Genomic DNA, 14,624 nt, shown 5'->3' with positions numbered 1-14,624 from the left:
TTATCTTTAAGCCTCAAACTTAATTTTGTATTTAATTTTTACATTTAAAAGTTGGACCCAAATATTACCCAGCCCCATAAAACATAGATCCACTCCAGACGTTTATATATGATGAAACATAAATTCAAGATAAAATAATGATAAAACAAGCCATTTAATAATAATAGTCTATTTTTCATAGAACAAAGTGTTTTGATTTTGCTGAAGTCTTATAAGATGGCCATTATTGTATACAATAACTATTTTATCAAGTATGGCTGACTGAACATACATCATTTTTGAAAATGTTAGTCCTGTACTTGGAGGAACATCTACTTGAAGGTCAGTTTATTTTAATTTAAAGTTGAGTTTATTTTAATATTGAAGTTTAATGGCTGTTCCTTCTGAAATAGATAGTTCATCAAGTCACCCAGATCCAAATGATACAAAGGGCTTCACAGGCTATATTGACCACATCACGATATTAATTTTTTAATTTCATTTACCAGTTATGCAAGACTGCTCATCTTCTCTGGTTACAGTAGATTGATCTTGCAACTTTTCAGAGGGTGTTGCATTTAAATATCTGAATAAATGGAGTCAAAAAACTCATTGAAACTCCTTGTTTTGGAATTTTTAAAAACGATATTACTTCCAAGATTAAGGTGAGACATACAAATGATTTCAGAGTCTTCTGTTTTTATCATTGTAGGAGGGGCAACAAAATTTTTTGATAATTGTTTTCAAAATGCTATTTTATTTTTCATAGAACAAACTTCTTTAGTAAAGCAGCCACTTTTTCACTGGTTGTTAAAAATGTCATCTTGGAGGACTGTGTGTGGTGGTTTATAATCCCAGCTACCTGGGAGACAGAGCTCTGGAGTACTATAGTTTGGGGCCAGCAGCAAGGGTGGAAGGTGGGAGAGTTAGTGAGAGCCCTGTCTGGACAAACAAGCAGGGTGTGTGTCTTGCACTTGTAATTCCAGCTATAAAGAAGTATAGACAGTTGCCATGCAAGCCAATGAGGGCAAAAGACATCTGCAAAATAAGGGCTAGGGGCGTGTCTCAAGTGGTAGAGCAACTGCCAAGCAAGTGTGAGGCCCCAAGTGCAAACCCCAGTGCCACTAAAAATGTTATTTTGAAGGAGGTGTATGTGGGTGTAGAGTATGTTATCTGAAAATATCTGTGAGGTTAGCTTGTGGCTGTATGTATCCCAGAAAAAGTTAGCATTTTATAGTAGTATTTTTAATAAGAGAGAAGGGCACAATTCATCTTTAAGATGAGCAATTTAAAAAATCTTTGCTAAAAGATAATCAGTGTACCTCTATATGGTCAAAAGTTCAAGACCATGCCCCTATCTCATCTTGAAGTATTGTAAAGATTTATTATTTCAAATAACGGTAGAAAATCCATTCAACTGAACCCATGTAAAGTGTAGTATGCTACAGTTCTATGAAAAGTCACCATGTCTATCTGTCCTGTACTCTTCCTTTAGGCCCTTTCCCTGTGTGGACAACAGGTACCTTCTATTATGTTCCTAATGGGGTATGCTGACCCATGGACTCAGAGTGGGTGCTACTGCCAACCCTTATTTTAAATATTAAATAAATATGTGTTTTTCTCATTTTTAGAGTTCCATGTAATAGAGATAAGAAGTTTCTAATATTTTCTTGCTACTATCCAAAAAGTCATGTGGCCCATCCCCTGAGAGCACACAACTCTGGAGGCTGGGGAGTCTACCAGCCTTCATCAGATGAATCTACCCTGGATTTTAAAAAATGCATTTAAAATCCAAACTAAGTGAACATTACTGGTCAGCTCATGCATGCCTTTCAACTTTTAGATGCATTAATTGAGATAAAGTGACTCAATTTCTCCAAGAGTCTAAAGCTAGTGGCAGATCTAGGGCTAGAATACCACGTCACCAAATGTTAACTGTGGTAAATTCATATTAACACAAGCCAGGTACCTTTCCATGTGGACCTCATGAGTTCTTGATAAACTTGAGTTGTTTTTGCTTTAAATTCTGATTTGGGCAATGGTTACCATAACTCTTTTGTCTAAGAGGGCTTAGGGCTAGTTTTTAGTTTTGAGGACCTGTTCCATTCTTTTCTAAGGAAGATCAGCTGTCTTCTTCACAAAGAAGGAGGGCAAAATAAAACAGAATATCTGATTATGTCTTTCCAAAAGCCACTACAGTTTCCTTTACCTACACTTGTCCCTGCAGTGTTCTGATAGAGTTGGGCTTCTCTGCCTTGGTTTTTGACCTTGGAATAGGGTCATTCTACTTAAGACATAAGGCAACCCTTAGTGTGGCCACTAGCCACATGTGACTAAATTTAAGTACATGTTAATAAAAATTAAATAAAAGATAAAAAATGCAGTTTCCAGTTGGATATTCATATTCAAAATGAGTAATAGTCACTGGTAGCTAGTAGCTACCATATTGTACCATGTAGGTAAACTCCCATTGATGTACAAAGTTCTTTTGTACAACCCAAGTATAGACTGACCACGGTGGTGTTTGTAGTTCTGTGCCTTTTACAATGTGGGAAATAGTTTAGGAAGTATTTCAGGAGCACATAAGGGGATAGGCAACCACTTACCAGATGTATCTCCATTTAATTCCCCAATTTCCTTGGCAGGTTAGGCGTTGGGTCGGGTGTTCAAATGAAAGCCCAGGGAGTATGACAAAACATTTTAATTAGCAACCTTTCTCTGAAAGGTGATTTCCATCTCATACCCAGGATCCCATAATATTTCCATTAGTTGTGGGAATCTGTTTCCCTTTGTCCCCTCTTTCCTCCCCATTTCTCCTTCTTTCCAGCCTGACTAGCCCTTGAAAGCTGTTTTTGTTATAAAACTAGTGGTGCTGTTCAGTTCATTTGCCCATTTCTTCACTGGGTCATTGATTCTTTGGCAGTTCAGTTTTTGAGCTCCCTATATATTCTGGTTATTAATCCCTTGTCAGATGCATAGCTGGCAAAGATTTTCTCCCATTCTGTGGGTTGTCTCTTCAGTCTCGTGACTGTTTCCTTTGCTGTGCAGAAGCTTTTTAGTTTGATGTAGTCCCAATACTCAATCCTTTCTCTTAATTTCTGGGCTATTGGAGTTGTATTTAGGAAGTTATTGCTTATGCTTCTGTGTTCCATTATAAGTCAGGATACAGTAACGAGACACTTGCACTCCCATGTTTATTGCAGTTCTACTCAAAATAGCCAAGCTATGGAAACAGTCCAGATGCCCTAAAACTAATGGATTAAGAAAATGTGACACACACACACACACACACACGCACACACACATATATATATATATATATATACACCAAAATGGAATATTATACAGCCTTAAATAAGAATGAAATTATGTTGTTTGCAGGTAAATGGGTGGAAGTGGAGATCATCATGTTAAGCAAAGTAAGCCAAGTTCAGAAAGACAAAAGTTGCATGATTTCTCTCATAGGTGGAAGATAGATTCAAAAGATAAACATATACACAAATACAAATGTGTATATAGAGAATATGCTTGCAATAATGCTGCTATTTGACGGGGACTATAGGGAGGAGAGGAAAGGAATAATAGGGTGTGAATAATGTTAAATACACTGCTTCTATGTAGGAAGGCATAATGAAACTCACTGAAAGCTGTTGAATAATAGAGGGTAAGGGGGAAAGGGTAAGAAAGAATAATGGAGGGGGTTAATCTCACTAAAGTGCAATATATTCACAGGTGGAATGCCATGGAGAAAACCCTTTGAACAATGAACATACACTTAAATAATGAAGGACAGGGAAGAGGAGAGTGAATGAGAGGTTAAAGGAGGGTAAATATGGTTGATGTACTTTACATGCTTGTGTGAAGTAGACCAATAAAACCTGACACAATCATTTAAGTGGAGGGGAGGGGGATGAGGAAGGATGGACAGTATACCAAGGTACATTGTAAGCATATATGGAAATGTCAAAATGAGGCCCCTGTACAACTAATCTATGCTAATAAAATGTTTTTTTAAAAGGCCAATGTCTCAGACATCAACACAGGTTGAGATGACTTGACCTCTGGCCCTTGAGTGTGTGTGCGTGTGTTGAGAATAATGGAAGTGAGCATGGTATTTATCAGCGCACATAATGCCTTCTGCCATCTGAGAAACACACAGTGCTTTTCACTTCCTGTCATCAGGTGCAGTGGACATGTAATTTGATTTTGGTATTTGCTCCTGAATCCTGTATGATAATTGGTAAGGCTCAGCATGCTCTTGCATCTGGAGGGAGCTAACTCTAGGTTTGCCTATTAGCACATGAAGGAAAGAAGGAATGTCCCTCACAGTTTCATCTTCTTTCCCCTGCCACATGGTACTGATACTGATAACAGCACCATCCTTTTCACTTCTATTCCTGCCATCTCACTTCCAAAGGTACAGGTTCTATTGGTTCTACTCAGACCCACTTGATTGGACATCTTTGGTGAGTGTTTGGAGATACTGCAGAATGCATTGCCTGGAAACTTGCAGTTTCCTTGCTTAAATGCAGCCTACTTAGGGCACTCCCATGCATTCATGCTGGTTGTATTCATTTGAAGATGAGTCATGGTCTCACTACTCAGAGTGTTGTGGATCAGCAGCTCTGGTATCCACTAACTTGTTAGCAATTCAGAATCCCAGAGCTCATCTCAGATCTACTTACTCAGAATCTGCACTTTACATGCATGCCCATTAAAGTCTGAGACGTGTCTTAGTCAGTTATAACAGAATACCATAGACTGGGTGGCTTAAAGAAGAGAAATTTATTTCTCACAGTTCTGGAGGCTAGAAGTCTGAGATGAGGTTGCCTGACATTAGACTCTAGGTACTGAGAGATCAAGCCAAGCACTGTCCTGGGAGCTGTGAAGGGTCCATCCCTTCTCCACATTTGGTGTGTGTGTGAGTCACCTAGTGAAAATGCAGGGTCTGATTCAGGGTTCTACATTTCTTACATGCTCCCAGGTAATGTTTACACACAGGTTCAGGGACCATATGCTGAGTCATGAGGTTATAATATAAAAACAGTTTGGTCCAGGAACCTAAAACCTGTGGGTTTGGGCTCAGGTTTGCCACTAAAATTTCTGGGCTTATCATTTAAACTTAAACCCCAAGTCAAGGGGTACAACTCTGAGGGATGTGTTAGACCACAATCTTTCTTGGACATTCTGTGCTCACCTGTTACGTTGTAGATTTGTGGATACTCCTTATTTTCACCAGGTGTTGACTGTTATTAAACACCAAGATGCCATGGCTGTGCTGCACCAGCTGGGTTTCAGGCCAGTTGTGGGATGGTTGGCAGGCCTGGAGAACTGGTGCCAAGAAAATAGCTGGAAGTTGGGTTTCCTGTGTTTATAATTTGGGGATGGGGTGAGGGAAGAGCAATCAAATAAAGACAGGCAGATTCTGATGACACGGGTCTTAGAGGTTCTGGAAGGCTTCTTGGAGGAAGGTCTTCTCTCTGCAAGCAGCAGAGAGATTTCCCATTCATCACCTCACCTTGATCTTCCCAACATCCAGGACAGATTCTGCATTTGGGGTCTATTCAGATTCTTGGTTCAGACCTTTGGTCTGAGTGCTTTGGGTGGTCTAAGGCCATCTTTGCCAGGGGCTCACCAACCTACTTCTCCCCACACTCAGTCTTTTCCAGGGTTGGTGTAGACATGTGGGGTGGGATTATGGACTGTCAGCGGGACAGGAAGGTGAGCAGATTTGGGTAGGAAGCAGTGAGAAATCCAGGTCTTCATTTTCCCTTGCCATGAGTGAGTTTGCATGTGCGCTGGCCAATCTCCATGGACTCAGGACATGACTGGACACTACCCATCTCACAGGGAAGCCCTGTGACACTGTAGCTTGCAATACCCTTGCTTTCCCTGCTTCCATCCAGAACCTTTGTCTTTAGCCCAGCAGTGATGCCAGGTCCTTGAATTACCTACAGCCCCCAAGGGCTTTTTCTGTGATGCTGGGAGGGCCACCCCTGAGGGCCATGAAGCAGCACCTCAGCCTAAGACTGCCCAGGGATCTCCTGTGGGCTTCCTTAGATGCAGACTCCAACTCTTGTCTGACCCCAAGACGTTCTGATGCTGCCATGGCAAGTAAAGTAAAGTTTCTGCTTCAACTGGGCAGGTGGCTGGGGTTGGTTTCCTGCTCCCCTCCTCACCCCTCAAGTAAATGGAAGGCCCTATTGGAGGAACCAAGACTTTCCGTTGATTTCAGCCTCAACGCAGGTTTTCTCTTTGGAGTGGAAATACTGGGAAGAAGTTTAAATCAAGCCTAACAGTTGCTGTCTGTGATTTCCAGTTGTCTCAATGGAAACATGGAGGGTGAACTTGACCCAGCCCATTGTTTCTGAGTTCCTTCACCCATCAGACACAGTATGTTAATGGTAGGAGGAATCCATGACTTCTCTGTAGTTCAGAGCTCTTCTTTCAGACAGATTTTCTGGATCTCTCCTTCTCTGTCTTTCTGGAGGCAGTTGGGGGGAAATCAGTACATGGTCCATGTAGTCTCCACTTCTTCTCCTGGTGGGTTTGGATGCTTTGCTTTGGTGAGGTGCAGCTTTTCCACAATTGTGCTTCTTTCAAGGGTCATGAACAAATGCAATGGGAAACTCTTGTTTAAAAATCCATGTGGAATATCCACATGTATAAAGCCAGTGTTCCACTGCCCTCTTACCCACAGAGGGTGAGATCGCACCCTCCAGAGACTTGAGGGGTGGGGTCTGGAAGGAGGTCATTTGGAGACTGTTGCTGCTCCTGGAGTCGGCAGAAGGCTGTCAGCTGGCTGCTGACTTATGCAAACGCGACCTCCAACCTTGGGGTGAGGACCCTGGGTGCAGAGTTGAGGCAGCTGTGTAAACTGCAGGGTGGGTATTTATAACCTTGACGAGGAACGCTGAGGCAGCCTAGAGAACCGAAGTCAGTGACTGCTGCCATCAGCTTGGTTTCTTGTGTCCTTCACTGAGTTTTCTGGATCTTCTTGATTCCATGGCTCAATTTCTACATCTGTAAATCAGGGGCTGTTGCCATGGTTCTTTGGATATTTGGGAATAGTAGTTCTCTCCATCTCAGTTTTTAAAAAGCGAGGCAGCATTCCAATTCACGGGAGAAGAGAGTTAATATGCCCTCTCAAAAGGAGCCTGTGGACCCCATAAGGGCCCTTCCCAAGCTCCTGGAGCTCCTAGACAAGGTGGAAAGCAAACACCTGGACTTTGGAGTCAGCGCGGGACCTGGGTTCCATCTTGACTGCTTAACCCCAGCAGCAGAAGCTGAGAAAGGGGCAATATTCCCTATAAGAGGATGTAGTGAGACCACACAGACAGTATACTGGCACATAGCTGAGGGGCATTAAGATGCTGTTGCTGCCGCTGACACCCACACCTGCCCAGGTGTCTGAAGGAGTTAATCCCCACACCAGAGAGCAGACAGTCCTACCACTGTGCTGGATCTGGGACCTGTGTTTGGAAAGGTTTGGGAGACCTGTGGGACAAGGTTGAACCCAGGAGACTATGTGTTAGTCTTCTGGTGAAGGCTGTGAGCTGGAGCTGAACATCAGGGGACATCCATGAAGGTCCATTGTTGGTGTCAGAAATCCTTGGGCTTTCTATGCTCCAGCATGGGAAGGAGGGGAGGGGAGCAAGTGAGAGAGCAACTATGTGTGGTGTGTTTGTGTGTGTGGAGGGGTGGCTGGAGAGACAGAGAGAGGGGGAAGGAGAGAGAGAGAGAGAGAGAGAGAGAGAGAGAGAGAGAGAGAGAGAGAGAGAGAGGGAGGGAGAGAGAGAGAGAGGGAGAGAGAGGGAGAGACACTAAGCAAGTGAGCTAGAGCGCAAGAGGGTGAACACACAGCTCTGTAATGGAAACTTGGCACCCAGCCTCTACTTTCTTTCCTTCCTCAGTGCATGCACTTTGAGTCTCAGATTGAGAATGGGGGTTCCTCTCCTGTCAGCAGCAGCCCACACCATCTCCACAGACCCCTCCTGATCCTGCTTCTCTGAGCCCACAGTCATACAGGCTGCCTCTGCTGGTGACATGTGACATGGGAGACTTCTGCCTTCCTTCTTTGCCCCTCAGCTCCCACCCCTTCCCCTGACAAATTAGGCCAACATGCTACTTCCAGGGCCTGGCAGATGAGGAGCCAAGAATGCAATGGATGGGGGCCAAGTGTTTTTGTTGACATTGCTCAAGTGTAGCTTGTGGAGCAGCCTCTTTGCTGTAGCAGATCAGTCCAAGGAAGCTGGGGAGGTGAGCAAGGAGAGAGCAGTGAAAACAGCAAGTGTGGGTACCTCTCTATCCACTTCACCCTCTGACCCACCAAGGCTTTCCCACTGGTCACCCTCTGCTCCTCCTCCCTATGTGCCAGAATAGTACTCTGTACTCTGTGGCTAGTAGAACCAGCTTAATCTCCAGGAAACCACACTGAGAAGAATACCATGCATAGAGTGGGGTTTCAGAACTATCTTACTCTTTTGTTTGTGATGCTTTCAAGGGGTGATGCTCATATCTCACTGCTATTCCTAATAGTTTCTGGGGACATAGGTCCAGTGAGAAAGTCTTCACCCTACCCTATTATAAGGTTCAGTCTGTGTTATCTATCTTACTGGATAATGCAACTATGGTGAATTTCATCCTATCTAAGGATTTACCAAGAATCTGGCCTTTCAAGTCAGTAGACTTGGGTTCCAATTTGTTTCCAATTCCACTTGCTCACTGTGTGACTTTGGGCTTATTGTTTAATCTCTGGTGCTTCACCTAAATTATTTGCAAAATGGAGCTAATATTTCCATGTAGGACTGTTATAAAGATGCAACATAATGAGGAATGGAAAGTTCTTCACATGTAATAGAACACTCAATAGAGAAGCCATGAAAACTATTAAAGATCATTTCTGTGACCATGGAATGGTTCAGATCTTAGGAAATCACTTCTACTCTAACTTACTCCAAAGGTAATTTGACCTCAGAACCAACTCTCTGTTCTTATCTCACTGGGAGTTTTGTGAGGACAAATGAACTGGGGTATGGTACTGTCAAACTTGGTTCTCACTAGGAAGGAAATGAATGTAATAAAATGTTTTCATTATTCTTATTTTCTCAGACTCTGGTCTCTGCATTATTATATTGGTGGTCAGGAGTCAAGTCTATTTTTGTTGAGATAAAAGTTTGTAGGTTTTGGAATCCAGAGGTGCTGCCTTAATAGTCTCTAATTCCTGAAGATACTGAATCATTATGTTAAAAAATCCTCTAATTTTCTGCTACAATAGCTGGCTTTACTTTTGCATCTCTTAATTGGTATCAGCTTTTCTTTTAGAATTTACAGAACCATGGAAACTTGGCATAAAAAAGAGCTTTGGAAGTCATTGGAAGGCATACTCTTACTTCTTTGCAAATCTTTGGGGTCTTCCTGAATCTTATGATTGCAGTTTCACAGAGTGCTTTTCTCTGACCCAGATTATGAGGACAGTAGGATGGCTAGTCTGCAAGCCACAGCATGACTGTCTTTAGATATCATGTGGATTGGCAAGTGCCATGCTACTCTGTCCATATTCATTGCTCTGACTTCCCCAGTGCTTACTGGTGTGGTACAACATCTCATTGTCCAAGGTCTTTGCTGGACACAGGAGCTAACTATGAATGCCCAAGTGGTAGGTGGGAAAAGCTGAAGAATAAATATCCTTTGGGAATAGCCTTCAATCAGTAGCCAATGAAGAGTGTAGCCGATGAAGAGAGCTGTTTGGCCTTAGTGAGGTGCCCACAAGCATCATTATTTCCAAAAACTTCCAGGAGTCTCACTTTGCCTATCTATAAAGTGAGAATAGTGATTTCAACTTGTATTGAGTCCTACTCTGAGCCAGTAGTGATTAGGTATTGGAGAGACAATGTTCATGCTCTTTCTTTCTTTCCTGGGTAGTATTATAAAGATAAAATTCAATAATGCAGGTGAAATCTTGGGAAACTGTGAATCACTATAGAAATAGAGAAGAGGGTATGATGACTTTCACCTCCTTATTGACTGTTTCAGAATACCTTGTCTTTAAGTCTGGGTGTGTTCTTTGGCTGTGTATGAAGGACACTGGGCTAGGAATTAGGCTATAGTCTTATACTTAGATCCATTTTCTGCCCACAGCTATACTAGACATTCAAGAGGCAGCCATGGCCTCACATCACTTCTTCTTTAGTGTGAAGTTGCTAGAAAGCTGCCTGCCTCCAGCTCCTAATGACCTCTGATGTCAAGCTCCAAATGTCATATCTCTGCCTTTGTACTGTTGAATTTGACATGGTGGTCAAGATTATTGATTACTGTTTCTTTGAGTTCTCTTTCTGTGCATCTTCCATGGCACCATGGTCCCTTGCTATTTTCCTTCCTCCCATGATCATTTGCTGGATTCTTTTACTCAACATACTCGCTGGAGGAATGTTGGAGTCCCCAAATATCTACTTCCACTCCTTTTTAGTCATCCCCATCTAGACATTTATATGGGTAGGGTCTCCATCCATCCATGACACATCTAGAAACCATACCCAGACATATGCTTCATGTCCTTCCCAGTTTTCTTAGTACTTTCTGGTGTTCTCTGTATGTTAACTCCCTCGTCCAAGGTATCTTTATCAACAGGCTTCTCTTTCAATGCTCTGTAGATACTTCAAACTCAACATTTTGAGTTTGTGTATTCTGTTGTGTATTCTGGATTCCAGAGTTTAGGCTGAAACCAACTCAAATTGATTTAGTGGAGTTAACTGTGCTCATCTCTTGCCAAGTTCTATTCTCAATGATGTCCTGTGGGTTACTTGAAGTTGACCCTAGTGGAAATAATGATACCATGGAAATTGGCCAATGGCTACAAATGTGGGCTATTTCTTCCCCAGGATATTGATTGTTAAATATTTCTTGGCATGCCATTAGATGCAGGGGATTGATACAGAGAAGAGACACCTACTAATCAAATATGCTTTACCAGGAGAGTTATACTGTAGACAACAGGAGCTTAATCCCACTGTGGAAAACTCTGCAATCCAGTTTAGAATACATACCTCAAAGTCATCTCACTCCAGCGGTGAGATATTTATACATCAGTTCCTACCTATATTGGCTGAGGACTGCCTGTGTTAGGCCCATTGGGATTCAGCAGCCAGAGGAATTCCTTAGGCAGGTAAAGGCAATATGACTTGAGGGTCTAAGCTGAGCACCCAGCATGGTAAAGGCTGAAACTCATCTGTTAGTGATGGAAGGTTATTGTCTTTTTCTCCCCAGAGCTTGACCTTATGGACCTCATTGGGGAAGACAGAAAGTGGATGGTGGGGAGGAAGCTAATGCAGGTGAATGACACTCTGACTTCCGAAGATGCAGGACTCCGGAGCAGCAAGAACTGTACTGAACCAGGTAACAGTGATGGCCGTGTGTCGGGCAGTGGCTGCCATCATCTTTGGCTATAACAGAGGAAGGGCTAGATGCCATGCTTTTTTCTTTGAAGTCTAATCTAGAAATATTTTTAAGGATATTTAGAACAGGTATCTCAGAAACTCCAAGGTAAGAGCTCTGGAGATTTTAAAGAATTTATTTCTCTTCTTTTTCTAGTGGAGTTGATGAAAAAGGTAAGTCAAAGTCAATGGCATCCTGATTTCATACTGATACCAAATGTGGAGATGGTGCTAACAAGTGAGAAACTGTGTCAGCAATAGGATGGATGAGGATGTTCTGTTCTTTGCTTTGATCCCTGGGGTCCTCTCTGGTTGGTTTTTATAGTAAAGATTTAGAGATTCAGCCAGATCCTCACCTATAATGTTGCTCTTCTTAGATGAAGTCAATGTGCATTTACTTGTCGTTGCGTGTGATATATATTGTACCTATCTTTAGAAAGGTTTATAGAACATTTTACTTCTAATATTACTGAACTTCAAAAAAATAAATTCAAAGGGGATTGAAGGGACCTAGGAGTTACTGGAGCTCAGATCACTAGTCCTCAGGGCCATGACAAGTACCATTCTGGATGATGAAGTCCCTGATCATTTGTGCCATGGGTCAGTGAACTTGTTCTGGAAAGGTCCAGACAGTAAATATTTTAGGTTTTGCAGGTCATAGATAGTATCTATAACATTGTCTTTAAAAATCTTTTTTTAACAATGCTTTAAAAATTTTAAACTATTCTTAGCTTACAGGCTATATAAAACCAGCTGTGGGATGGATTAGGTTTGTGGCCATATTTTGTCATCCTGACTTGGATCCAGAACTCTTCAGGGCCTTCCTTTCTTCCCTGGTGTGCACTTGGACTTCATGCATACCCTTACATGGGCCTAGAAACTCAATAACATATCTATCCCACATCCAAAGCCCTGCCTCATTTTTTAGTGTCAGCATGGATGCTTACAGACAATCATCACTATATCGCTGAAGGTCATAGACCTTTGAGAATAGAAGATGTTTCACAAAGTTGTATACTGTTTGGGGGGAAAGAATGAAGTCAGATAGGATATTGTAACTAGTTTCCAGTGTTGGGTTTGGCCATATGCAGGGCCAGTGGGGATGAAGAGCTTCTGTGCCCTGTTGTTGGGGTTATGCCTTTAAGGAAAGGTGGGCAGTATCTCTGTGAGTGGTATTGCTCACTATGTTAGGAAATGCCTTTCTCAGAGTGACAGATGTGGTAACTTCAAGTGCATTGAAAGCTATTCCAAGTGAGGAAATGACAAAACTCATAGATAGCATAGAAAATGTCCAGGTTGATAAAAAGAGCACGAACCTTACACCTGTTGGGGTTGGCAGAGAGGGAACAGGGAAAAGGAGGAGAAGAAAGCCTTCAGGAGAGAAATGGGAGGCAATAAAGGAGAATTTGGTCATGTTGCATACAGCAGGTCCAAAAAGAATGTGGAACCATGATGGACATTCTTGATTTCCTCATCTGTAGACCAAAGGCACTGGGCTTCATTTCTGGGACCCTTTACTCTGAGCCAAATTCTGTAGGAAGATGAGCATGCCTGAAACTGATATGCCTTAGCATGTCAGAGCATGTAGTATTCATGAAACTTCAATCATCTAAACTGTGGGTACTGTTTTCTTTCCTAAGTTCTGTTGGTATGAAATGTCTGTAACTGTGCCTCTAATATGGATATTCAGTGATTATTTTAATTTGAGTGAATGCAAGTTAAATAAAATGAAAATACAGGTGCTCGTCTGCACTAGCCATATGTCAGGTATCCAGTATCTACATGTGACTAGTGGCTACCATAACTGGCAGCACAGGTTCTAGAACATTTCCATCAGAAATGTTGAGAGTGACTAGAAATGTTCTGAATCATTCTAGATAGGCTGGTCTAAAACTTCTGGTTGTCTGTGGACACATCTCCTGTGTGTCCATTTCACATGCATCTCAAGAATGCAGAGCAGATGTATATCCAAGAGTCCCATCTTTAACTTGGGACATGGAGTCATGCTCACCTGGGTTTGAATCGCAGCTTAAAAGCTATGGCTTTGGGCAAGATAAGGAAGTTTTTTTTAAACCTGTTTCTCTGTGAAATTATAATTATTTTTCCTTCTCACAACTGCTTTGAGAATTGGTAATGAAGTAATAAAGTAAAATAAAGCTTAGTGCCCCACGTTTAATAGCTCTGAAGTAGGAGTTTACTCAGGACTTTCCTACAATCTGCTAGGGGGTACCCATCTCTCCAGCACAGGTGGGTCAGGTGCAAGATTCCGAGAACCACATTCTCCAGCCACTCTCCTTAAGTATGTTCTGTGAGTAGTCCACAACCTCATGTGACCCAGGTTTGAGCTGTCAGTCAGCTGGACAGTGAGACTCAAGTACCATCTTCTCACAGACAAGCTTTGAACATCTCGTGCATGACAATGAGCATCAGTGTTTCTGCTCAGCATCTGTATCTAGCAGAGATGTGAGTGAAACATGCCATAGACACATGACCCCCACTGCCTGCTACCTCAGTGCTCTTCCCAGGATGCAGTCTGCTTCTCATTCTTGACTGAGAAGATACATTATGAAAAAAATTGAGAAGGTCCTGATTTACTGTTACCATTTTCATAGTACAACTGTCCCCTGGCCATGGGGGATATGTTCCAAGACTCCTGATGGATATCTAAAACCACGGAGAGTACTAAACCCTATATATACTGTTTTCTTCTTGTACATACACACCTATGATAAAGTGTAATTTTTAAATTAAACTCAGTAAGAGAGTAGCAATAATAACTAATAATAAAGTAGAACAGTTATAACAGTATACTGTGATAAAAGTTATGTAAGACTTATGAATTGCTCATATCTGAAATTTTCCATGTAATATTTTTGGACCATGAGTGACTATAGGTTATTGAAACTGAAGAAAGTGAAACTGTGGATTGGGGGGAATACTGTGTTCATCTCTACTTTTGACATATTGTTGAGTGGGAAGACTGAGCTGGAACAAACCAACAGTTTCCCTTAAGAATGCAATGAATAGCATTTGTACTGATTGAATACAGTGGTGTCTGCTCTTAAAAGGTTTAACATAGGGGCTAGGAAGGGAGCCCTGTTGATTCTGACCTCTTCCCTTTCCTATCTGTACGTCAGCAGAATCATGTACTTGAGAGAGATGATGGATCAGGGTCCCGTCAGTGCTTAGAGAGGTGGTTGTTTAACAGGAACT

General features: G+C 42.1%; 1 protein-coding gene across 2 annotated transcripts in view; it reads left to right on the top strand.

Annotated features, from left to right (window-relative positions):
- Slc24a3 (solute carrier family 24 member 3) overlaps positions 1 to 14,624 on the top strand; it is a 499,789-nt gene that overhangs the window by 59,383 nt on the left and 425,782 nt on the right. For both annotated transcript variants that reach the window (XM_074074249.1, XM_020170610.2), the window contains exon 2: positions 11,245 to 11,373. In XM_074074249.1, coding sequence (XP_073930350.1) covers positions 11,256 to 11,373 — 118 coding nt within the window. In that variant the 5' untranslated portion in view covers positions 11,245 to 11,255. The remainder of the gene's footprint in view (positions 1 to 11,244; positions 11,374 to 14,624) is intronic.

Source organism: Castor canadensis, chromosome 5 (genome assembly GCF_047511655.1).
Source record: "Castor canadensis chromosome 5, mCasCan1.hap1v2, whole genome shotgun sequence".
NCBI lineage: Eukaryota > Metazoa > Chordata > Mammalia > Rodentia > Castoridae > Castor > Castor canadensis.
This window is presented reverse-complemented; position numbering and strand designations above follow the sequence as displayed.